Raw genomic sequence first — 25,730 nt, 5'->3', positions numbered from 1 at the left:
ATATAGATTTTCCAAATCTTCTGCTGCAGAATCTTTCATATGCTGGCGGAAAGTAGTAATTTCTGGGGGGGGGGGGGGGGATGACGTACCTCCCTTAGTTTTTTTACGTTCTAAAATATCTGTCAATTACTGCCATGATCTACAGACAAAAATCGTTTTCCTCCAGCACGTTAAACATCTTGTTCTTCACAGCAGTAATAATCTCGAAGATTAACTTGGGATTGCGAAGACCTCTTGAATTTAATGTTTTGTCTTAGGTATAAATGAGTCAGCAGTAAATCGATATCACAACACAAATTTAAAACCTTTGAGACCATGACCATGTTGAACATGAACATTCCCTCTGCAGCAAATCCAAATGTAAGCTTGCAAAGTAACCAGCATGAGAAGAAAGGAAGAGCTAAAGAAGAAAGATGAATCCACCAAAAAGCAAACGAGGGCCTACCAGGAGCATTAGAATAGAATTTGGCTTCAGAAGTAATGGATACAATATGGGCTGAAAGCATTTTTAACTTCTGTGGAAAAATTTAATTGTTTGACATGACACTTATTAAAACTTAAATTAACTTGTTTTTACAACACAAAATCTAGAATCGCATATTGTTTTCTGTAAGGAGGGACTTGGGATGTTTATTTACAGTTTCTCATGAAAGAAGCCAAAACTCAAGTTGCCTGTGCTGCAGTGACCCCTAGTGGTCATAAGTGAAGCATAATAAATGAAAAATTGAGCCGAAAACACTGGAAAGCATCTCAACAGTATATTATTTTTTATTAGTTTCTGTAACCAAACCAAGTGAATGTAAATAAGACCGTACATATTTTAATACAGCGATGAAACCCCTGTACAAGTACAACAAAAAAAAAAAAAGAAAAGAAAAGAAAAAAAACAAACAAAAAAAAACGTCATTACGGCCCCCCTGATCATCCTTTCTCCATAGCAGGGTCGATGTGAGGAGGAGCCCCTCACCGCCTCAGGGTGCATACTACTATACAATTCAGAAGGATCCTCGTCAGCAGAACTCCATGATGAGAGCACTGTGGGGTGAGACAGCCAGCGGAGGTGAGGCAGACAAAACAGCATTGATTGCTCTCATTGGTAACGACAAAAACAAGTGTCCTTCTGCCCTAACATCAGAACTTGAGGCTTCTCATTTGACTTTTTTTTTTCTTCTTCTTCTTCTTCTTTGTTCCCTGCGCTGCTGCTGCTCCTTGCTGCGGAGGTCGACGTGCTCAACTTTTTTTTTTTCTTCTCCCATTTCAACCATCGATTCACGTCAATTCCTCGAGAAGCAGCCCAACCCCGATAGATCCATTAGCTAAGGGCACTGAAATCCATTGATAGCAGCAGGTCTGGGTGCTTTATAGTGACAAGTGTGTGTGTTTTGTGTGACAGCAAGGATGGGCGTGTGAGGAGCGAAAGGTGCGTGCGTGCATGCGTGTGTGTGTGTGTGTGTGTGTGTGTGTGTGTGTGTGTGTGTGTGTGAGAGACGGTCCGATACAGCTTGAAGTAGTGATCATACATCATCTGTGTCGTCTACAATGTTGCGACATCTTCTCTCGCTTTAACCTTTGGCTGAATGTATGGGAGAGTCCAGCTTCACGTCCCACCCTCCCCACCATGTTGACGCCACGAGCGCGCGCACGCACACACACACCAGACGCACACCAGACACGCACCTCAACGCGTCTAATTGTCAGGCAAAGAGATGAGAGCAAAAGGCAGGAGCGAGGGCTCACAGGCAGACGAATCAAGAACTTAAAATCAATGCTGCAACTTTTTCACATTTCCATTCTGGTGGAACAAACAAAAACGAAACAAAACAACCGGATTTCAGATCCCGAGGTCTCCGTGCAGCAACCCGGTGGGGAAAAAAAAACCGTTGAGTGTGCACACGTGTGCACAAATCTCTAGATTAGTTATGACAGGAGATTGGACAACAAAAAGTGTGTTTCACTAAATGACGACTAAGATTGTTTTGACTACAAAAAACAAACCTGGTTCATTTCTTTGCTTTAACAACGCAGGCTTCTCCTAGAATATGTGCGATCCTAATTGGGAAATGAACAGGAACTGAGAGAGCTATATAAAAAAAGAAAAAAGAAAATGGCAAACTCAGCAGCAAATCTCTATTTTCTCTCTTAAACTCCCCTTTTTTTTAATCTACCTCCAAAAGTAGATTTCTATGGAACAACTTGTGCAGCAATTTTAATCGGCATCTAAACATGACGGAAGAATCCAACTCAAGCGCCCCCGTGAGGGGGACAACACGGGAGGAGAGCAGAGGAAGGACCACTACCATCTGGATCACCAGCCAATATTTCCTTCTCCCCACGCTGTCCTCCAGTGTTGATATGAGGTGGTGGCTGAGTGAACGGGGCAAGATTCTCTCTTCCTCTTCCATCCGTTTGTTTGTTCCATCGCCTGAGAGGGTCAGGAGCTCGTTTACTTGCCCTCCTCTGGTTTGATGGCCTGCGGCTTGATGGGGCCAGTCCGTATGGGCTTGGCCGCCGATGCGGGGGTTTTGTCGGGATCCGCCGACGGAATCTGCCCCGCCTGGTGGTTCGGGGCGGGAGTGTCGAGCAGCGGCTTCCCCACTTGGTCGAGCCGAGACGCTTTGCTGACTTGTGGGGCCTTCATCTGCTGCTGCTGCTGCTGCTCGAAGAACTTGTGAGTGGACTGGAGCACCTCGGCCCGCTGCTTCGCCTGGAGAGCCAAAAGAAAATGAAATTAAGTCACCACACTCCCCCCCCCCATCCCAAAATCAAAGTTTAGATTCACCGAGAGGACACAAGGAAGCGTACCTTTAGATCCTGTTCAGCTTTCAGAGCTGCCTGCGTGCCTCTGGGTACAAGGGGCGGGCCGGGGGGCCCTCGAGCAAGGTGCTGGCTGTGTGGTGGGTGCTGGGCTCGGGGATGAGGCATGAGACCACCACTCACATTAGTTGACATTGGGGGGCCCATTGCAGAGCGCTGCACACCCCCGGCAAAGGAGTTACCATGAGGAGGTCGAACGAGAGGAGACACCATGCTGGGCTGAGACAGAATCTAGGAAAGAAGAATTGAAATAAATTATAGCAATTGGGGTTTTTTTTTTTTTTTGCATACACACCAAACTACTCTGGTGGCTGCGGGTAAATCGCTGCACTTCACCTGCGGGTTGAACTGGCCGGGGAAATGCTGCGTCATCCTCATGCCGGCTGAGCTGGGCTGAAACTGCTTCTGGTAAAGTAAGCTGTTGATTTTACTGGACTGGCTGCTCGGAGAGGTTGAGCTTGCCCTGCAAGGAGAGGGCAAGAAAACACTCCAGCTGTAAGCATTTGGTGGCTTGAGCGACGCTGCAGGATCGCCAAACGCTGCTGTTCCACTCGTTATCGACTAGACTGGCGACGGCAGCTAAAGAACAGTTTCCCACCTCTGATGCTACCGACTTTGGCCTGTGAAGCAATATCTCATCAAGAAATGCTTGCAGCCCCGCATGCCTGACCGCACAGCATTTACACGTTTACCTGTAATGGCTGGAGGTGGGCGTCGTACTCCTGCCGCCGATCGGCGGCGTCCCAGGCTTCACGTCCATCCCACTGCCAAACAGCTTCAGGTCCATGTCCATCTGCGAGACACGAGAAAAGCAAATGAGCTGCTGGACCAAACGGGAGCCGGCGCCCGTTTGTTTGCGTGCGCGCGGGGGCCGCACCTTGCTGGTGGGAGGCTGCATCATGCTGTGGCTGGGGCCCATGATGCCTCGGTACGGCTGGGAGACCGGCGGCTGGCGGCTCATGTTGGGGGGCTGCGCTTGAGGCGGAGTGGGAGGCAGCGCTAACAAGGGCTGACCTCCACCCGAGCCGTAGTTTGACAGGGACAATTGGGAGCCGGGGAGAGGGACGGTAACCTGGGGACGAGACGCGGCAGGGCTTAGACAAGTCCCCCGCCGGCCGCCACGGGCTCCGGCGTGAAACGCCCAATACGCTACCTGCTGCATTGCAGAACTGGGCGACTGAGTGTTGCTGTAGTAGCTACTCTGGCCGTGCTGCTGCACCTGCCCCGAGTACATATTTGAATGCTGACTCATCCCCTGTCGAGCCTGAAACAAAGACACAGGTCAGAGAAAATTAGCACACCAAAACAAACAAACGACAAAATGAAGAAAAGAAACAAACAAAAGCCTGTGGCTTTTCTAAACCGGAGCCGGCTGTGTGTATGTGGTCTGCTCACCTGCAGCAGATGCGTGTCAATGAGCTGTGAGCCTCCCATGCCGGAGGGCTGGTTGAGCTGCGGCTCAAACAGAATGGGGATGTGCTGCGTGGACGACTGCTGCTGGTAAGCCAGGTTGGACTGAGGCTTGCCCAGCTCAGGCCCCTGCACGCCAGCGTAGCTGTGCAGCGAAGGTCCAGACAGCATCATGGAGGGCTGCGACAAGCTGCTCTGCATGAACGCCTGCTGGGACCTGGAGGCCAGTGGCACATTACAGGAGAAAATACAGCTTTAAAAAAGTAATGGCAATACCTCGGAGGATAGAAGGATTAGGTTGTTTTTTTAATCTGGCAAAATTACAAAGCAACGATTGGTTATTTCACTTTCTACTGGGAGTTATCAAAACAGTGATTACTTTTCTTGGGGGGGGGAAATGGCAGACCAAAGCTAGATAAGAGTTTCTTTTGTACCAAAGTACACTATTATCGTGTCATAATTTCATAAATGTAAATAACCTACAACTGTAATAAGAAAATCATTGAACCAAAGACGACAAAAACAGAATTGATTCAGGACTTTTACTTTATGTTTTTTTTTTTTTTTTTTAACTACGATAGGTATCGATTCTTGTTAAAACAAAAAGAAAAAAACAACAGCTAAGCTAATAAAATTTTAATCCTCCAGAAATGTAATCTGCTCATAAAGTGCAGGAAAAGTAAAATAGCAAGAGATTAACAATAAAAAAGGCTCGAAACATTTTAGTTTTGGTTAAAAAAGTCCGAAGTATACGGAAGTTTATTCATATCGAATGATTGGAAAAAATAAACATCCCCTCTGTATTCTAGTTCTAATTTGAATTAATTGCGTCAAAAGTCAATACCGTTCAAACATTTGCTCTGCCACGATCTCACTGATGACTTTCAGCACAGCGACGTTCCCAAACATCCCTGATGAGGCTCTATTGCAGCTGCATCTTCAGAGCAGAGAACTAATGGTGTGTGTATTCTACCTGTAGGGCTGCAGTGAGGAGCTGAACAGGTCCTGCGGCTGCGACACTGGAGGTCCGGTGCTCAGTCCGAGCTGGGCCTGGTGTGTGTGTTGGTGCTGAGGCTGGCCCTGCAGCGGAGCGTAGATCGGGATGGGAATCTGCTGCACTGCCGTTGGCTGTAAGGCGGGAGGATACAGACGACTCAATCTTCAACATCAAAACGCACGTACAAGGCGTTTCTGAGCCGTGACGGCCCGACGCACCTGAGAGAGGCCTGGCTGGAAACCTTGCTGCTGGGCGAGCGAGGGAGGAGCCAAACGAGGGTGCGGGGTGCTGAAGAGGTGACTCGTGTCCATGTAGAAGGCTGGAATCTGAGCTGCAGAACCTAAAATATACACGTCATGAAATATTACCGATTCGCAATACATCACGGACAACAGGTGCATCTTTAAAAATTACAATACGATGGACAAGTTTATTTTATCTTTAACCGAGTATATAGATTTCGAAAGAAACACAGTATCTCACAATATTGTGTTTTTTTCCGCGACCAGTTGGCCTACTTATCAAAATTACAATTTCAGAAATGTTTGAAACTTTAGTCTTTATGTCTCAAGTGTGACTTAATGCAACTAAAGTGGTAAATAATTAGTGATATAAAAATTTTTTTTTTAAAGTTTCAATGCACTTGTATAAAACAACAAGAAGTAATATATTTGTGTAGCTGTGACGTTTCCCTCACCTGCTGCAGACTGGGAGACGTACACCTGTGGGGTTTGCTGCTGCTGGGGAAGGAGTGGAGGCACACAGCCGAGCTGAGAGAAGCTGCTGCTACTGCCGCTGCCGGACAGGCCTCCACCTTGCAGCTGCTGAGGCTTCACTTTGCAGATGTTCGGGGGGTCGGAGGCTGTGGTCGTCTTGGTGCTGAGGGAGGAAGTTGTGTAGGTACCAGAACCTGCAGTGTGGACACCATCGAAGGGTTAATACAAGAAGTGAAGAGCGTATTCCTCTATAGTGGCGGCGTGAGAGGCAATTAGTCCACACTACCTGACAGTGAGGTGCTGGGGGTGACAGACGCTACGGGGATCTGTGGCATCGAGGCTGAAGAGAAGGACGAGTACGAGGAAGCGCAGGAGGTGATGGGCGACGAGGAGGACGTGACGGGGGAATTCTTCTCCAGACTCGGGGAGTTTTCCCACGCTTTGCGAGCCGATTCCATCTGGGGGGAGGATTTCGAACAATGTCGAGGTTTAAAAATGTTCCGAGAATTTCCTCGCTGTGTCAATGAAAGTGTGCCGCTCATCTGTGTACCTTTAGTGTTAGGTCAACGGTAGCAGGCGACACTGTGCTCAGACTGGTGCTTTGCTGCAGGGTTTCTCGGCGAGGAAGAGGCAACGAGTGGGGTAGCGCCACCTTCGACCCAATAAAAGACAGTATTTAGTTCCGTGTGGCAGACCTGGCCCACGAGGATGGAGAAACTGCACTTTGAGGAATTTCCCCTAGAAATGAATAAAGTACACTTACATTGGCCACCAAGCTGTCTTCCAATTTATTTCCTCCTGAGGGCACACTGTCAGCCAGCGAGGACGAGGGGGTGGTGTAGTCAGTGACAGATTCCTGAATGGAAAACATAATCATAGTCATTCATCTGACAGAGCTCAGAATTCAAACCTCTAAATATCGGTTTTCTGCATCGCAAGTCAAACTTTAAACCCAAAATACAGTGATGGAAAAAGGTTTTGACATGAACAATCACTATTAAGTCTTCAAGTGCAGTTTATTTTAGTACAGTAACAGCCAGAATACTAAACAAATCCTTAAAAAGCCATTAAAAACTTAAAATTGATTGGTTCCACAAAAACAAAGACTTTTTGAGCATTGGGTCATGTTGGCACCAGTGATCTACCAATGAAGGCTGTGCTTTTTATGAAGAGAATTTCTGTTTCAGCGCTTCGTGTCTAGTTACAGTCAGCACATTTGGAAGTGCATTAGAGATAAAAAAAACCAGCTAAAACAAGGACTCTCACGCAGGAAACATGTCTGACGATACAGATTATGAGCCACAAAGGGTACAGCTGCGGCCAGACAGCCAAGACATGCTGATGCAGTCCTTTAGCAGATGGATACACTCTGCAGAAATACAGACAAACCTGGGGTCTTCAACAAGAAATGACCACATCCTGACCAACACGTGGAGGGAAAACTGACTAATGACATCACCAGAGCTCCGGCAGCAGTGGTGAAATCAAACTGGTGTCCAGTGTTCCACCCACAGTGTACACGGGCGGCTTTTAGATCTTGACCGAACTACCCCCGATTGTGTACATTTTTTAAAGGAATTCTAAAACATTTTTTCCACCACTGTACGCAGCCTTGTCACCAAGAAACTGCTGCGTGAACTACCTTGGAGCTGCTGTTGTACTCTGCCGATGGGACTGTGATCATGCCCTCGATGTCGCCTCCCAGTTCAGGGACAGTGGCGTCACTGGTGGGAGGACTCGAGTCTGTAGCTCTGTTGACGCCAGCTCCAGGTACTCCCGCCTCCATCCCTTCTCCTTCGCCTCCACGTGCATCTTTGGCCTTGCGGTTTTTCAAAGAGCGCTCTTTACCAATGGGACCCGGCTTATACTCCTTGGTTTCCACTGGTTCCATCTCAGGGAGCTGAAGAGAATAGATATGGTTTTTTTTACACAATGGAGCCCATGTCTACTGGAATAAAATTAATCAATGCTATTCAGCAGCATTATGCACGGCAGACTTCTTACCTTCTGTGTTTTGATTGGGCCAGCTCGAGGTTGTTTCTGTCTCTGTTCTTTGGGAGCAGGTAGTTTGTTTTCAGAGCCAGTTTCTAACAAAGCAGGAACTCCATCGCTGTCCGTGCTGCCTGCAGACGATGGAGCTCCAAACTGAATACTTTCTATTCCCAAGTCGACGCTGCTCTCTGCTCCGGGCTTCACGCCCTGGAATACAATTATTTTTTTACGGTTTATCATGAGGCAACACATTGAAACAGCCTCACAAGAAAACGACACATTCAACCTACCTCAGAGGAGACAGTGCCACTAAAGGAGGTAAGAGGTTTGTTCCAGGCACTCACGGAAGGTGGCTGAGGCGGACTGATAGGACCTACTGGAATAGACGCATTATATATTTTTAGACTTGGTTTTCCCAGCATCGGCCCAGTCGGGGAAAAAAAAAAACAACCCAAAAAGAATGAACATTTGCACTCACGCTTCTTGACGTCAGGAAGGACGGTGGAGCCTGCTACCTTGTTCTCCCACAGTTCTGTACCCAGAGTGTTGTGTGTCGGCGCTGGTGCAGGGGGGAGGCTCTTTGAGCTGAAGTCCACAGTAGCAGGGGGAATGGAGGACAGAGGAGCCACTGTTCCTTCCAGGGTCTGAGGAGATGCAGCAGGCTGGGAGGGGGGAAGGTGAGGATGCGGGGCAGCAGGGATGGGGGGCTGCGGTTGGGCTTGTGGGGCAGGCGCTACAGAAGGCTGAGGCTGCGAGGCCTGTTGTTGCGGTGATGATTGTTGTTGTTGCTGTTGTTGTTGTTGCTGCTGCTGTTGTTGCTGCTGCGATGACTTTTTTGCAAATCTTGGTGGAAGTTTTCCTCCGCCTCCCCTAGTTTTTTCGCCAGAAACTTTTTTACCCCAATTCTGTGGAAGAGGCATCAATATTAGTTATCCTGCCGCTGCAGACATCATTTGGTAAGCATACTTGTCAAAGCAAAAAGCTTTTACATATGTAGAAATTCAAAAGTTATAAGAAGTTGAGAAGTTAAGCTTTGAATCCATACATGCATCATTACGGCATTGCCAATACCACCACTCACTCATATGTGTCATTTGTAACATGAGCTTCTGAGTATTGTTAAAAACGCACCATAGTTTTGAATAACTGTCAAGATATCGAAAGCTATTTTAGAAAAAGGCCCAGCAGCACTCACTCATTGCATGTTTGATATTACTACACCCACATTCAATATAAATCCAGGCATTTTAAAACTTGAGAGTAAGAGTGGAGAATGTCCCTCTTTACCTGAGTGGTCTGCTCTTCCTTTTTCCTTTTCTCCTCATCCTGGAGGCGTTTCTGTTGCTTTCGGGAGACGACCTCTGTAAAGCCGTCATCGTTAGCACTGGACTGTGGGTCTTCTGTGGTGGTGACCTCTGGGTGATCGTCAATAATGACCACACCTACAGAAACAAAAAGGTACCGTAGTTTTTTGTTTTTGTTTTGTTTTTTTAAATCATGAGCTGGAGCATACTTAAGAACAAGTGAATGAACACGTCTACTGACTGGCATAGTTGTTGAGATCAAACTGAGAAAGCGCATTCTCTTTGGGCTTCTTGGCGGCTTGTTTGGCGTCATCCTTGCGACGTGCCGCCGGATCTTTTGAAGGCCTCTGAGCTGATCCTCCAGCCGCTTGTGCCGAAGCCTCAGAGTTCTGCTGGGCTCCAGGGCTGTTGCATTTACAGAAAGATAAACTTAGTCCAGGTAGTTTCATTTCAAAAATGTGTCTATAATCAGTTTGTCGGCCCGCCTGACATCATGTACCTCCTGGCAATCGATTTGAAACTAGCAATGTCTCGGGGCAGGTGACGTCAGGTGTACACAGTATGGATGTGTGTGAAGGAGCTGGTGTTTTATATTGTTAACATAGTTCAGCTCTTTAAAGTAGATAATAATGAGTTTATCAAAGGATTGATAAACTCGTTTGTGATGTTCTGTCTGAGTGAACGTGTCATGTATGAAAAAAGGTACATTGTTTTCTTTTTTATATGTAGATTAACCCTTTTTAAGTGGCTTCTTTAAAATGAGCTTGCAGATAATATGGCGACCTCTGCTCTTGCCAAAACAAATGACATGTGGTAAGCAAACCAGACAGTGAAATCTATGAATATGTGATATTTAAAAATGATTAAATTGCCTGTTTTAACTGCTTATCTTGATGAGTAAATGTAATGAAACTAGAACAATTATTAAAAATATCAGTTGAAAAGAAATTCCAATCAAATAAAAATACAGATTGCAATATCAATATCTTTTTGCAAGTGAAGCAAAATGGTTTTTTTCAACAAATCACACAAATACCACTGAGCTCTGATGTTATTAAGTACATCACTTAATCAGGGTCAATAGTAAGTTAACAAGAGCTTTATTGTGTTATTCTACAGCACAGAGTCAACTTCTTTGTGAAAATGTTAATAGAAGCAAGACAGAGTAAATGCTCAACAGACAAAAGAGTGACTGTTTCAGACTCACCCTTTGCGGCCTGCTTTAGCCCCTCCTCTCCGTTCTCCCTTGCCTCCCGTGTAGCTGCGGCCGGGTTTGGCTCCACTGTTGCCTCTGCGGTTTTGTCTCTCTGTAGGTCGCTGATTGGAGAAACTCCTCTTGGCCGCGGGGCCTCCTTCACGTTTTGGAGTCATCCCTCCATCAAGTGGGCTTTTATTTGGGGTCAAAGAGCCCTGAGGAGGTGCGGGTGCTGGAGCAGATGATGTGGCTGCTTCGTTAGCAGCCTCTAGTGCACCTTTCCTCTCTTCTCGCTCCCTCCTTTCATTGAAGTCGCTGCTTTCAGAGGCCGTTTCCCATTCCTCGTTGGCTTGATCCGAGGAGTTCTGGTTTGACAGGTCAGGGGATTTAGTGCCGACTGCTGTGATGGTAGGACTGCTGGTCTCGGGCAGTGTCGCTTCTGAAGAAGAGGGCAAGTCGGGTGCCGGTGTGGCGGCTGGCACTTCTGCAGGCACAGTTAAGGGGGTTCCTGGAGCTCTGGACAGGGTTGGAGAGAGGGAAACTGGGGCCGGTGCAGAGCTGGGGACAGCAGCAGGCACGGAGGGTAAAGGAACAGGGGGGATCGGGGCAGTCTCTCCACTAGCCAACACTGCTGCCTCACGCTCTTTCAAGCGCCTAAAACGGGGAGGTTTATCTTGCCTTGGGGGCCTTGCGGGTCTGGATCGACGAGGCCTTTCTCTACTACTCTGTGGACCCCCTTCCCCATATTTCTTGAGATCAGATCTTGGTGGTCGCCTTTCACTGGGATTGTCATACCTTTGCGTGGATTCGGTGTCCTCTGGTCTGAATGTCTCCATGGGTTTGGAGGGCCACTGAGACGATGACTCTCTGGCTGATGATCGTCTGAGAGGGTTGGACCGAGGACCACCACGCTCCCTTGTCCCACCCCGTCTGCTGTATAATCCTCCCCTCCCTCGACGAGACGGTTCACCTTTCGGAAGGAATCCAGGCTTCGGTCGGTTTTCGTCATCACCTCTTGGTCCAACCTTTTCCCCCAAATGAGGAGGTCCGAAGCCGGGCTTGTGGGGTCCTGGCCGGCCCTCTCCGGGGAGATCTCTCCGCAGTGGACGGCTAGGTTTGGTGCTAGGCTCACGGTCAGAGGGTCCAGTATCACTGGCTGACTCCCTCCCACCTTCACTTTCGGAGTCCGTGTCTGAACCGCGGCGCCTTCTGCGTTTTGGTATAACTTCAAAGTCTGAACTTTCACTGCGCGTCTCACTTTCCTCCCTGTTGCGAAAGGCTGCAGTACCTCCACAAGAAGGTAAATCAGAGCGTGACCGAGGCTCTCTATAGGGGTACTCTGCCCGACTTCTACCACGAGTTCCCCTGCCTCTGCCACTGTAAGTGCCCCGATAGCTCCGGCCTCTGGAGTAATATTCCCCTCGACCACGTCCTTTGAAATTTGAGTCCGAGGGCCATTCACGCTCTCTGTCCTTGTCCATGTCTTTTTCCCTCTCCCTCTCCCTCTCCCTCTCCCTCTCCCGTTCCCTGTCTCTCTCTTCTCGTCGGTAGGCACGCGGAGGAAGGGTTGATTCTTTCCTGAGGGGCAGTTTAGGTTCTGGATGTTTGTCATTGATGGTTGGTTTGTCTACTTTGTCCTCCTGAGAGGAAGAGGTGGGAACTCCAGATGAAGGCTGAGAGTCTCTGGCCCTCTGGTGTACAACTGGCACCTCCTCCGTGGTTTCTCTCTTTGCCTCTGCCTGAGGTCTGGGGATGTCAGACACAGCAGCAATGACAAAGGGGGCTTTGGAAGGCTGATCCTTTTTGGACCTGTCGCCTCTTTCTCGTTCCCCTCTCTCACGACGCCTTTCTCGCTCTTCTCTTTGTTCCCGTTCTTCTTTCATGTCCCTCAGAACAGGCTTCTTTATCGGCCCAGACCTGCGTATGGGTCTCTCTCCCCCTGGTCCGTCTCTTCGTCCGGCCCCTGATCTCCCACCCCAGCGCAAGTCAGATTTCTGCTTGCTTGGAGCTGGCAGAGGCAACTTCTCCTGTTTGTGTAATCCATCGGCAGGAGGCGTAGCCCTGTTGCTAGTAACTGCAGCCTGGGAATAGAGCTCGTTCTGTGGTTTATCATCACTTGTGTCCTGTAGCTCTAGTGATTTTGTACTGAGGGGGAGAGCATCAAACCTCGGCTCATCCAGCTTGAGGGAATGACTGGAGCCTTGAGAGACACTCCTCTGGAGCATGGCTTGACCAAGAGCTTCAACCTCCTCTCCACTTGGCAAGCCTGGCTCCTCAGCATCAAAGGTTGTACCCACAGGGATCCTTTCTAGAGGTCCTGGTGCATCCTCCGGGCCCTGAGTAAAAGCTGATATGGAGTCTGGAGGGTCCCGGAAGAAATTAGTTTTGCGAGAGTCCAATGCACTGTGATCCTGGGGGTAAATGGTGGGAAGACCCCTGTCCATATCCAAACCAGAGTCCAATCTGTAAAGGAAGCGTTGTGAATCATGTTGTTAGTAAAGTTTAACTTCTGATAATGACTAATGATCTTGTTTGGTTATTCTGTTACTTTTACCTTTGCTCCTTGTTTTCATCTCGCCCCTTTGGAGGAGTTACAGAGGGTAACGGCTCAGATTGTGGGTAGGGATCTGATCCCCATACCATGCGCGAGTCTGAAGGTAAACCATGGTCACGGACTGGTCTGGTCAAGTGGTCAAATGAGTCGGAGCTTGAGCTGGAGTTGTCACCTGGCTCTCTGCGCACAATTTGCTTTGGAGGCATCCTCCCTGAAGCATTAGAAACGGCAGCATTTATAAGGTTACCGTCGATAATTCTCAAAAATATATCCGTACATAATCAATTCCTGCATATCTTCTTACCTGGGTGAAGGTTAGCTGGCATGTCCAAGGGGGGACGACCTGACATCATGCGGGGGTCCATGTAAGACTGCATCATGAGCCAGCGGGGGTCAAAGCCCATTGAGGCCAGGTGTTGGTGGTGAGGACCCATGGGTTGATACATGGATCGATGTTGTTGTTGCTGTTGTTGGGTGGCAGGCACACTTCCACCTGATGGGGACACCGAACCTCCAGTCTGCTGTTGCTGCTGTTGCCATTGTTGCTGCTTCATCTGCTCCTACAGAACCAATGAAGAACAGAAAATAGATCAATAAAAAGAAATAATTATATATATATATACACACACAGGCACACACACACAGGCACACACACACAGGCACACACACACACACACACACACACACACACACGTGTATATACACCTATAATATAGTACACTGTATAGTGTCTGCAGTCAAAACTTGATTGTTTAATCCCATTTTTTTAAACTATGTAGGATTTTAATGTGATTTCTATCAGAAAACTGGTTATAATAAAGGAAATATTTGGAAGATTATTGTTGGTAAAAAAAATTAATCGATGTAAGTATTTACAAAATGTGTAAGACTGAGGCTTCAGCGCTTTACTGAAACTAGATTTGATTGTACTTCATTCATCTCACAATGGGGAAATTGACATTATTACAGCAGGAGAGGTAAAAGAAGCAAAAATATACAATATACCATAAAAAGAAAAGTATGCTATGAACCTTATAAAGATTCCCAAATTCCATTAATTACTGTGACTGCTAAATCAGTGTGATAGATTTAGCACGCAACGTGCAAGTGTGAACACTCTTACCTGTTGTCTAAGGAAGCGAGGTGGCAAAGACTTTTGAAACTGTTTGGAATAGCCTGAGATGAGAGAGGGACGCATTGCAGCTGCTGCCTCTCCTTCCAGCTGCGGGGACCCAACAGGGACTTCCTCACCACTGGGAGCTTCCATGTGGGGCAGAGGCAGTTGTGGCTCATCTTCTAGGAGGGGTACAGACACAGGATTGATGTTATAGTGCCAGTCTAATATAACTGAAAGCCATTTAGAACACCAATGCGCAAAAAAAGCACACAACTTTTCTCACCTCTAGTGTCCTCCATGTGAAAATAGTCCCGGATATGCACTGGTGTTCTATCAGTCTGGTCTTCCTCGACCACAGGACTGACCTCAGGCAAGGGGGTTTCGCCCTCACTTGGAGTCTCTGGAGCTTCAGCTTCAGCTACAGCTACAGCTACAGCTTCAGCTTCAGCTTCAGCTTCAGCTACAGCTACAGCTACAGCAACAGCTACAGCCACAGGTCTCTGGACAGGTGGGCTGGGCTGACGTGGCACGTGAACCTCTTCCTCAGCACTCTGCTCCAATTTTTCTTGCTCCATCCTGTCTTGCTCACGATCAACCCCATCAGATGGAGGATCTTGAATAACAGGGGCTTGTGACTGTGAAACCGGTATTGAAGGTGCAGGGCTAGAAACAGGAGCAGGAGCTATTAAGGGGGCTTCCTCGAGGTTGGCTCCAGCCTCGTCGACGGCGGCCGGAGCGGTGGGTGTTTTGCCCTCGTTCACCTGCCGGTGTTTCTCATTCAGTCGTTTCAGTTTTTCAGCACACGCAGCCAGCCGTTGTTCTTCCATCCTCCGCTCTTCTTCTTCTCTTCTGCGTCTCGCTCGCTCCACAGCTTCAGACACTTCGGGCTTCTTTCGCTTTTGTCGCCAAGCGTCAGAGTCCTCATCGGCACCGGGCGCTTGTGGCTTGCCCCCACGGGTTGTAGGGCCACCAACTACACGATTCCCACCCTGGGGTTAGAATAAAATGAATAAACAAAATTAATACGGACAACCACTTCAATCTATAAAGCGACCGAATAACAGAAATGTTGTTTAATGCATCCATGCATCCAAACTTCACCTGGAAGTCTTGTGGAGCTGCAGATTTATTAAACTGTTGCCCGACACTGCCAGGTGATGGTGCTCTAGGATCCACACCGTCTGTCCAAGAGGATTTATTTCCCCCACGGTCCTCAGACCCCTCCTTCCAAGCCTCCTGACTGTCTGATGTCCGGGACCTCATACGTTCCATTTTACTTATCCACTCCCTGGAAAGAACATAGTTAAGCAAAACAAAAAAATCAACAAAATGTTCCTTCAACTACTAATCTCACCATGAGAACCTCCTTCAATGTGCACCCAAAACGCCTACTCTTCCTTCTTGGTATATGTTTTGAAATCATAGATGCTAATTATACTTCTGCAGTAGACTTGGAAGTCAGTGTCATTTCAGGGTGTGGATGTTTTTTTGTTTTTCCATTTAATACCAACAGGCATTTTTCCATCTCCAGTGAATATGGCATTTTATGATACTATCGAATACAGTACACTGCAGAGACCTGGATGGTATATTTACTACACAGCAAGAAGCAACACCTCTATTCATATTATTCAATCCAACCTGTAAGGACCTACATTTGCTATATAATTCACATAAAGATAATCATCTCTGACTTGGCTGTTAGAAATACTGCACTCAGTTGTAAACAGAAACTGATCGAGAAAGATCATCTTTTACACTGAGAAAATTGATGCCAGCCCTTCTTGAGTTGAGCAAAACTCGGAACTTATTTAGATTATGGCTGTAGAATGTGTATAGTAATTCAATAATAATGTATATGTTACAAATCTTGTCTGAGGGTGGATAGTTGCACTGCTGAATTTTTGGGGAGTCTCAAAAAACTCAATTTCATTTTTTAGAAGTTTTTGGGATCTGGAAGTTGCAGTGATTATCACTTGGCAAGAAATGTTGAACATAATTTGAGAAAAAAATATGGGAGACAGAAAATCCCTGGCAAGGTCCAACACACAAGTTAAACATACACTGAAACCATCAGCTCACCAGTTTTCTCCCTTTTCTTTAGCAGCGTGGTTCTCTTCATCGTCACTGAAGTTTAGTTTCTCAGTGTAATCCACCTCCATTTGAGCTCCTGAATAGCAGAACACGAAACATTAACAAGAAGCTAACCAACCATAAAAGCTTATTAACGTCCATATCCTTGCTCAGTTAGTTAAAGTCATCGGTATACTAAAGCCCCTGACCTGCCCAGCCCTCATCAGTATCAGTGTCCAAGTTATCCAGCTCCTTAAGTTCATTTGCGCTGACGATCGACGGTCTGTCTGGGTCTTGGTGCCAGGATTGGGGGGGTGCCTGCGGGGGTCGAGATAAACGAGGACCCCTGAACACAAAACAGAAAAGAAAAAATGTTTATCACGGACCTTAAATGAATCTATAGAGTGCATGCACTACATTTATACACCCATTCAAAAAACAATATTCCTTAATTGATAATCTTTTGCCATCGGGTTTCCTCAGACACACTGCGCTTATTTCATAAGGAAAAAAACTAGTACTTCTGTAGATCAGCTTCCAAAATAAGAAATACTGACAAAATGCTGCTAGTTTGATCTAAAATACAGAGGTTAGGAACCAAGATTGCATAAAAATCATAGAAGAGCCTTTCAATTTAGCTTTCATATCCAGTTTTATCGTTTAACTCACTTTGCTCCTTCTTGTGGCACTGGGTATCTGAAGTTCCCTTGCCCAGGCGCAAAAGCCAATTGAGGATAGGCATGGAACATCTAGAAAAAAAAATGGATGCAATCATTAATGAAAACATTGAGACATTTACTTCTTTAAATTAGTCCAGAGTATAAATCTATGACTCACATAGGGTGGCATCATGCTCCTGAAAGCAGGGTCGAAGTGGGGTGACACCCCGGTGGGAGGTTGCTGCCCCCCATTAACTTTAGGTTGAGGAGGACCAGAGGGGAGCGACCTCTCCCTGCCATCCCTCTTCTCCCTCTGGCCATCAGTGGTTACATTTCGGCCAGGTTCTTCAGCTTCCCCAGGTGGCGTAGCAGTACCCAAGGCAGTGTTTCCATCCTCCTGAGGCCTACTGTCCATGTCCAGGGGGCTGGGTGCAGTGTTCAAATTCCTGCCCCCACCCTCACGCCAACTGCCAACATCTAATAAGCACAGACACATTTGATTGCCAAATGGGCAAATGGAAAAGCAAACGAGGAATCGCGACTATGTGCACGAGTTTGACCATACTTTGAGGTCTAAGGCTGGGGCCTGGTCCATAAGGCTCCTCCTCTTGACCATCTTCTTTCTCGACCTCACCAGCAGCCTGCAAGCTGGGAAACTCCTGGTGAAAATGGCTGCTCACACGCGGAGTCCCTAAAAATAATAGAAACACCAAAACAACTTAGAAGTGCATGGAAAAGGTTGACTAAAAATATAAAAGAGACGCAGAGAAGGGGTCTGATCCTCGAATGGAGTCCTGTAGCCATTCCAAACCACATTCTCCACGTTCATTTAGCGTTGAAAATCTCAACAGCACACGTAGTTTGTGTCCAATAACAAAAACAAGATTTCACTATTGACCTGTTAGTACACTTTAAAATGCTCTAGACATTAAACCACTGACCCGGCTGTTTAGATTTATTGAAGTTCAGAAGTGTAAACTATTAAACATTGTATATTTCTTTGAACACAGTTTGGGGACACATTAGATAGCGTTTACAGCCTCCCACAAATATAGCAATAACTCTGGGTTGATGGTGGACATCATCTCGGATGTATGAGAAGCTGTAAGGCCAGGGGAGCAAATGATTGAAGTATTCACCATCGAGCTGTGTCGGCTTGCTGTTTGCCCAGGAGCGACTGCCCCCGATTGGAAGCTCTTGGGGCGGAAGCGCTGCTGGTTTGGTCTGAGGTGGCGGTGCCTCCTGCTGACTGTGGGACCAAAAAAAAAAAAAAAGAGAGAAGAAAAGGCAAAATATTATCAGCAATGCCCATTTTAAAAGACAAAACTCTGTTCTCTTTCACTTTAAACTCCCAGATTGTCAAAGTTCTAAAAAGAAAAGGTTTGTAATACTCAACTAAAACATACAAGCAAGTCATTTCAGTGCTCATCCAAAGCCATCAGTCCTGTATGCCTCTATGTTTTAGTAATGTATGGAAATAAATATATTTTTAGAGGTCCTCATTATAAATTTCCAGAAATTCTACAGTGTTAAAAATACACTCTTAATGGGGAAAGAAATGAAAAGTATGATGGATTTATACAACAGTAGCAAGAAAACACATTTGAAATCAAATGTTTAACTGCCCATCAAGTGTGATCTGATTTCCAACCAATTAGGAAGTATAGACAAACCAAAGCTCTTGACATCACTTCACACAAACCAAAATAATACTTCATACCTTTAACATATACAATAAATGTTCACATTGCTCCTGGAAAAATAAAAGTGTGTACTCTTGGACACACCAACAGATTAAACCAACTTTGGCAGCAATAACGTCAAACAGGCTGTCCAAGGTCGGAGTAGCAAAGCAGCCCCAACCCATCATGTTCCTTCTACAGGTATACTTGCGACTTAGATCAGATCAGCTCACATTCCATGACAGTATAGACATGCAAACTAATAAAGTCTGACTCACCCCTCTTCTGCCTCAGGCCGGGATGCCCATCCACTACCGTCTTTGGGGACGATATTGACGTTAGGGTCGTTTCCCTTGTTCTCTGCTTTCAAGCTGGGCAGGTTTGCCGGTGGGGGCATCCGCCGGCTAACGGCAACCTTGCCCAAACTCTGGAGCCCATGTCTGGCAGCAACTGAGGAGGAAACATTTTCCACGTGAGAGAGCATCATTATTGTTGCATTCAAGTAGAGGATCCGTGTATGGCGAGGGTCTACTTATTGTTTGACCTATGTTGACGATATCCAGCTGTCACGTCATTTCTGTCCACATCACTTATATTGCATATACTTATATTTACATTGGCTGCACGATCTTTTGTAGATTTACTGCCATTATGATAAAATTCTTAATGTTCAAATGTCTGACCAAACTGGAATCAATTTTGTATTTATACATTGTGCATCCATGTTTTGTAACACATTTTACAAAAGAGATGTAGCCCTTCTGTACTACCGAGTTGCTGCTCCACTTGTGAAATGCTAATTTCAACTTCAGATGCACAAGTGATAAAAAGAAATGTGGTGCAGTGGCATCTGGTTAAAACTGGGTATAAGAAGAGAAAGAGTTGTTATTTTTAAGTACAAATCCCAAAGCACAAATATAAATCAACCTACGCTTCAGTGTTTATTTTCTGCAAGCCATTAAAATACTCATGGTCACATATTGCATGTTTCACCAATATTTGCGCAGCCCCACTATATCGCTCCTTTGTCGTTATCCCATTATAACCCCTCTATTATTCTTTTACACCTGCCCCTTCCAGGTAAATTGAGTGTTGGGATTGACTGTGATGCTGCAGGTGTAAACTGCCACATTGAGATTGGCCTGAAGAGATGGAAGAGTGGATGAGAAAATGTCAATTGTTCCAATTATTTTCCGTTGAGCTTGAAGCAGTGGGGACTTACCTGCAGTTTTTTGGGTTTCCAGAGATTTGCCCTTGTAGGTGTTGAAAAGGCTAAGGGTCGCATACTTTGTTTTGCCATCCTTTGCCTTGGTGCTCTGCCCTGACTTCTCGGACATTTCGCTGGAAACTCATCGAGTCTGGTCCTTTGGCCTTGCCCCCAGAACCAGCCTCCTGCAAGAGGGAAACACAAGTACGTCACAAAAGCGGCAGAGCTTATTGGCTTTTCATACAAAACTATAACAGATATGCTAGTTCTCTTCGATATAGCCAACAAACCACAGCTGGTGTTCATAGATTGTTTTTCTACTCACTGCATCTGGGGGGAAAAAGATGTGAAGGCCTCTGCAGTGAAGTCGTGGTGAGCATTACTGTTTAAACCTCTTATGTCTAGATTGACTGGATTTAGATTTTTTAACTGCAAAATTGTGATGCAAGTGCTTCTTTTCCCTTTTCCAAGAAAACTTCAATCTTCAGTATATGAAGGCATTTCAAAACTACTGAATGCTTTTCACCGTGCATGCTAAATATCTGTGTTACACTGGCACCAACAACACCAATCTTTGCTACTACCATCAAATTTCACTGAAACTACCGTCAAGTCCACATGCGTTTGTGGGAGACACTGCTTTGTCCCTGCTCCTCCACCCCACACAACCTTTTTCATCTATGTTGCTCAGCCATTAATGAAACATAAAGCTTCAAGTCAAAAAACATTAAAAAGAACAGCCATCAGTAATATTGCAAATAGTGTAAACAACATCTTTAAATAAACAGTACTAGCAATGCCGACACTGTGGCTCCAGATGCAGGTTTCAGGGCCCTCCACACTCTCACAAAAACATCTGGTTGCCATGGGGACAGCAAATGTTTTCTTTACGTCGGCATCCTCAATTTTCTTTGACTTCTAATGCCTAACATCTACCATTCATGAAAACATCAAGTCAGATAAATATGAATTTGCTCTTTAATTTCAAAAATGACAAACATCAACATGACCTTAGTCATGTTGATGTTTGTCAAATACCAGCAGAGTAGGTTTTATTTTACTCTTAGAAATATCTTAATGAGCTTTATAGGTTGAACACAGAATCTTGAAACATGCGGGGGAAAAAATGCAGGAAATCACTTCAGTTGTTGATATATCATCCCTGTATGAAACCATCGAAGAGCACAATTCTGATCAAGATGAGGCCATTTGCCAACAAATTTTCAACTTCCAACCGTAGTACAACAGTGACCTCAGAAAGCAGGGTGAGCGGTAGAATTAACAGAGTACTGGATAAACTGGACAAAACCAAATGTGGTTGAATGAGTAAAAAGAAAACCGAAAGCCATAAAATGAATTAGAGAGCAGTAACAATGATAAGATAGGCGGCACGTTCAGGACTGCAGTGTCTTTCCTAAGTCACACAGAGGTCATTTATTATTAACGAAGGAGCAGTGTAACAGTGCCTGTGATCGTGTGTGTGTGTGTGTGTGTGTGTGTGTGTGTGTGTGTGTGTGTGTGTGTGTGTGTGTGTGTGTGTGTGTGTGTGTGTGTGTGTGTGTGTGTGTGTGTGTGTGTGTGTGTGTTAAAGGAAGTTGACAGCTCTGATGAGTTCATTGACGGTCCATCTGCAATTTGGCATTGGAGCACTTACAACAGAACAACCGTTTTCCGAACAACTTGCCATGTATGTATGTATGAATGTTTGTTTTTTTTCTTTAAATCACAAAGGCAGATGGACATACTTTTTCTATATAATAGTTTAAATAACAAATGAATGTATGACTATCTTCCATCCGTCAGTAGAACAAAGCCACCTCCAGGGTGAGAAAATGTGACAAAACACAAACACATTGTGCCGTTCTACTGGCCCCACCAACATATGCGGTCCCAGATTAGTTCAATGCAGATCCGTGCTGTTGCATATTCAGAGTGAAAAAAATCCATAGCTGAAGTTGAAAAAAAAAAAACACATTAGCAGCAGCTGCCAAACTTGGGTACATAACAGGTGGGATTTCAGGTGTCAGCGCAGCATCGTTGCCTCATGGGGCATGGATGCTGTACAGCCAGTGGGTAGAAACAACATTTTTCTGGTAACTGACAATTTATTTTAGGTCTTATCGAAACTTGAGGGTAATCTGCCATTTCAAAGTTTCAAATGGAGATGGAAATAATGCTTGCACACAGGGAATCTATAAACGTTGAAAACGCTATGGAAGATGAAAAGTAAGACATGTTCAAAAAATAGTAAAAAAGGCAAGGTCATGGTGAGTGAATTCCAAAACACAACAGCCCTACTTCATAGACACAGACCACAAATGTTGGCATGTTCAGTCTTAAGAGCACTGGTGACTGTGGCCTGGGGCCACAGTCACCTGGAGAAGAGCTGATTCACAACCAGTGGGCATATTTAGCAAGGTGCAAGTGGAGGGGGCAGAGCAGACTCCTCTCATCAAGTGTTTTTCATTAGAATGATCAAGACTTTACAAGAAATATCCATCACACAATCAGTGACAGTGCTACTAAACTTCAGTCGGTGAAGCCTAACCTCCATCAGGACCCTGTGAACCAATATAGTCAAAGCAAGCTCCAATTTCTTTTTCACAGCGCAAAGAAAAAAAAGGAGTATTTATCCAGGACAAGAGCAAACATGACTGTGTCAGTCTGCTTGTGTTGAGATACTTGAATGGATCTTAAGGGCTGCAATGATTAGTTGATAAAGCCAACAATGAAGATAGCGACTGACAAATGTGAAAGTCAACTATTGCTTGCAAGTCCTCTTTTGCAACATAATGAAGCATCTGTCATCTGTACCTTCTCGGCACCAAGTTGTGCACGTGCAATAGTGTCCCGCAGCTGGTGGGAAATACAGTAGTAGCTCGTCCTGCAGCATTATGGAGTAAAATAATGCAAGGTTTAGGACCATTTTACACTAAATGCAGAAATTAAAAAAGGTTTTCTGTCAAGATTGGCAAAGCAGAGCTTGCGGATCACAATTGCTTGCCTTTGATAGACAAACATTTGAAAAGGAGGGACGACTGACATGGATTAAACAGACTCAAACTCAACAGTAAGATGAATTTGAAAGCCAACTACAAAAGCGAGCTAAAACATGCAGGACAGGGGCTCTCGAGGACCGAGGTTGGAGACCACTGAATTAGACACATTAGTTCCCATTGAGTGTATAGATGAAACTAAAACTAACCATACTTCATTCGTCTTGTTCTATTCCTCTTTCTGCACACCCATCCATGAGGATCAAGGGTTTTGCTCAGGGACACATGGTGGTGATATGTCCACTGTGGGATTCAAACCGGCAAGCTTCCAATCAATCCAAACCCACTTCCCTAACCTTAAGGCCACCATTGCTTCAATATAGCACATTTAGTGCCTAATCTTCACTTTGATTAGAATTTGTGTGCACGGTCTTTGTCGCTGCTCATTTCTGATTAAAACTGAACATAAATTGTACAAAAAACAGGGAGTAAAAGATGTATGAAATCATGGTAGTTTAGTGCTGGGTCATTACGATTAATGGGGTAGTGCTATTTCTGTTTACGCACAAGTTAAGGATGACAGTTATAACATGTAGGGGATGCTCGCCTGCCAAGGTTGGAGCTTTCAATACAAAATGTCCATATGTTAAAGCCGACTTTCCTTGAAACAGATTTCTTGTCTGCTCACAGGTACAAATCACAGTTGCACCATTCAAAGGACACTCCCCTCGAATGCTGAGGCCATCTACAGTAGAACCTACCCATCAAGTGGTATCACTGGAATCAATGGGAAATCATATTCGCCTTTGTGACACCAATTTGATGAGAGCCCTAATTTTACATGCACTGACAGAAAAGTCACCCCCTCACACCCACCCTTGGGTATAATACAAGACTTTTTTGGTGTTTATGTAGGATATATAGATCCCCACTTAACCCCAATGTCCATATCCAGACAGTGAAAATGTTTTTTTCAGGACCACATTTTGTTGTGAAGGTTGATTATCACGGCAACAAATTAGACCACTATGCTCGTCTAAACGCAGCTGATCGCGAAGAGTGAAAAGTAAAAGAGTAAAAAAAAACAACCTAAAACTTTCTGCTGTTTTAGGTGGGTTGTTAGAGCACTGCCATTGACGGGTCTGCAAGCCATCCTTCCCTGTGAATCAAACTCGTAGTGGGCTGGGTGGCTCATACCGGCAGCCAGAGTCGAGGCCGCCTCCGCCACGAACTCAACCAGACCGGTCTCAAATATCGCTCCAGTCCCGCAAAAGTTACCCAGGCGTCTGTCATCGCCGCATTGTCGCCAATAAAGCCCGCGTGAGATGCACACCGGGGAGCGTGGCGCGGGGAGAGAGCAGGCCGCCGGCGTGCATCGTGGAACAGTTTCGTTTAGTCGCCATCGCCTCCACTTCCAGCCCGTCAGTGGCCAAAGTGTGCTAACCGAGCTAAGGCGGCGTGAACGCGAAACACCTCGGCAGCCGGTCGAAACTTCTCGCTCCCCACGCGTCGAGACGAGCGGACCCACCTGCCAGCGCCGGTGCCTGCTCGGTCCTCTCCGGGTGGAGTCCGGCCTCACTGGAAGTGGAAGTCCGGGGTCGGCCTGGTTTCGCGGTGCACGGACGTGCGTCTGGCCGGCGGATTACAAAAGCGAGCTAGCCTGCTAACCCAGTCTGGCTAACGACGGCTAACCGCTCCACTCGCTGGCTGCCGAGGAACTGCACTTCCACATGCACGGCGTCACGCCTCGGGTCGTCTCGGCCGCTTCGCGCCGCGCGTCCGTGGAGTCGTCGATTTCGGGGAACCGGTTCTCGATGGTCCGGTGGCTCCGTGTCTCTCCCCGCCCGTTATCCCGTTCCAGACCGTTTTTCAGTGGAGTGAGGCCCCGCTCGCGCCGCGGCCTGTCTCACAATTAAATATGGCACACTGGGGTTGCCAGATGTACGCTCTCGCATCCTCCGTTCAAATCTCTGTGCAGGTACAATCAATTGGCTCGGTCGGGGGTGTAACCCTTGAACAAAGTGTTCAACAAATCTGATAAGGCAGATTCTATGTTGCTATTTAGAAAAAACGAAACTAAAACAGTTCATGAAATGTACATTATAAATTGTCAGACTCAAAAGCTTATTTAGAGGCTATGAAGTCAGTTTAAATAGTGTGGTCTTGCTTTGAGAGTCCACATGTGCCTCAGATAGACTTTTTAACTATTCAAAATTCATAAATGGATCAAGAACGGGGTGTCTTCGGAGTTTTATAACATTCACACATCTTTTTGACCAATGAGTGTAACAAAATCTGTCAGCAATTACATGGATAGTATCCACATCGAATCCTCGTTTAATGATGCATTCTAATTCGAGCAATCTACGTACTATATTATATTCGCAGGGCTCTTTGAATAAATGAGCTTTATTTGCCAACACAAATGAACATAATCCCAGCACACAGATGGAAATACTTTGACATCCCATGAATGACATTCATACCGCGCTGTGTTTTAACCTGGCAACCCAAGTGTTACCGTGTCACGCGTGGCTTGATCTCGTTCCGGGGTCTACCGGTAGCTCGTGGGCGGCGGCTAATTTGGAGCCAGTCTGTAGTTCACTTTGTTTAATTCTCTTTTGCAAGTGTCACCTGCATGTAAGTCAGTGAAATCAAAAATAATGACATGACACGCTTTTCCAGCTCTTGCTGATTTATTATTCGTTGTCTATGTTCTATGTTAATCCCAGTATTGGCTGCCGATTTGGGGATGATATCTATTGATTTCGTCTCTGTATGCACTTCGCAATATGCAGTGGTTCCATTAGTAGGTATATACGAAATTATGCACGTTTTGCTGAAATCAAATCAATGTGTTACGAAGAAACAACACTTAGTTTAATGATTTGAGCTCACGTGTTCGAAAAAAAGAATCATCATTAAATTATGGAGCCAAACCAAATAGAAAATTGTAGAAATATATATATATATTTGCATGTACTTGTAGTCTTTCGCAAGATCAATTCCAGGCA

General features: G+C 45.8%; 1 protein-coding gene across 1 annotated transcript; it reads right to left on the bottom strand.

The window, feature by feature from the left end:
* Nucleotides 1–750: 750 nt before the first annotated feature.
* On the bottom strand, nucleotides 751–24,598 carry prrc2c (proline-rich coiled-coil 2C). The gene is made up of 34 exons (XM_080506473.1): nucleotides 24,245–24,598; nucleotides 19,736–19,905; nucleotides 18,792–18,963; nucleotides 17,971–18,080; nucleotides 17,397–17,522; nucleotides 17,010–17,308; nucleotides 16,842–16,921; nucleotides 16,382–16,518; nucleotides 16,182–16,269; nucleotides 15,201–15,387; nucleotides 14,383–15,088; nucleotides 14,106–14,278; nucleotides 13,287–13,542; nucleotides 12,983–13,193; nucleotides 10,441–12,891; nucleotides 9,475–9,638; nucleotides 9,217–9,371; nucleotides 8,408–8,834; nucleotides 8,220–8,305; nucleotides 7,942–8,136; nucleotides 7,580–7,837; nucleotides 6,701–6,793; nucleotides 6,488–6,589; nucleotides 6,224–6,395; nucleotides 5,919–6,131; nucleotides 5,440–5,561; nucleotides 5,198–5,352; nucleotides 4,210–4,441; nucleotides 3,968–4,078; nucleotides 3,692–3,886; nucleotides 3,507–3,607; nucleotides 3,151–3,277; nucleotides 2,803–3,045; nucleotides 751–2,704 (listed from the first exon to the last, which is right to left on the bottom strand). The coding sequence occupies exons 2-34, from the start codon at nucleotides 19,848–19,850 to the stop codon at nucleotides 2,444–2,446; spliced, it is 8,523 nt and encodes a 2,840-aa protein (XP_080362599.1). The 5' UTR covers nucleotides 19,851–19,905; nucleotides 24,245–24,598; the 3' UTR covers nucleotides 751–2,443.
* Between the last annotated feature and the right edge of the window lie 1,132 nt (nucleotides 24,599–25,730).

This window comes from Blennius ocellaris (genome assembly GCF_963422515.1).
Source record: "Blennius ocellaris genome assembly, chromosome: 12".
Taxonomy (NCBI): domain Eukaryota; kingdom Metazoa; phylum Chordata; class Actinopteri; order Blenniiformes; family Blenniidae; genus Blennius; species Blennius ocellaris.
Note: the sequence above shows the minus strand (reverse complement) of the source record. Positions and strands in the feature narration are given on the sequence as shown.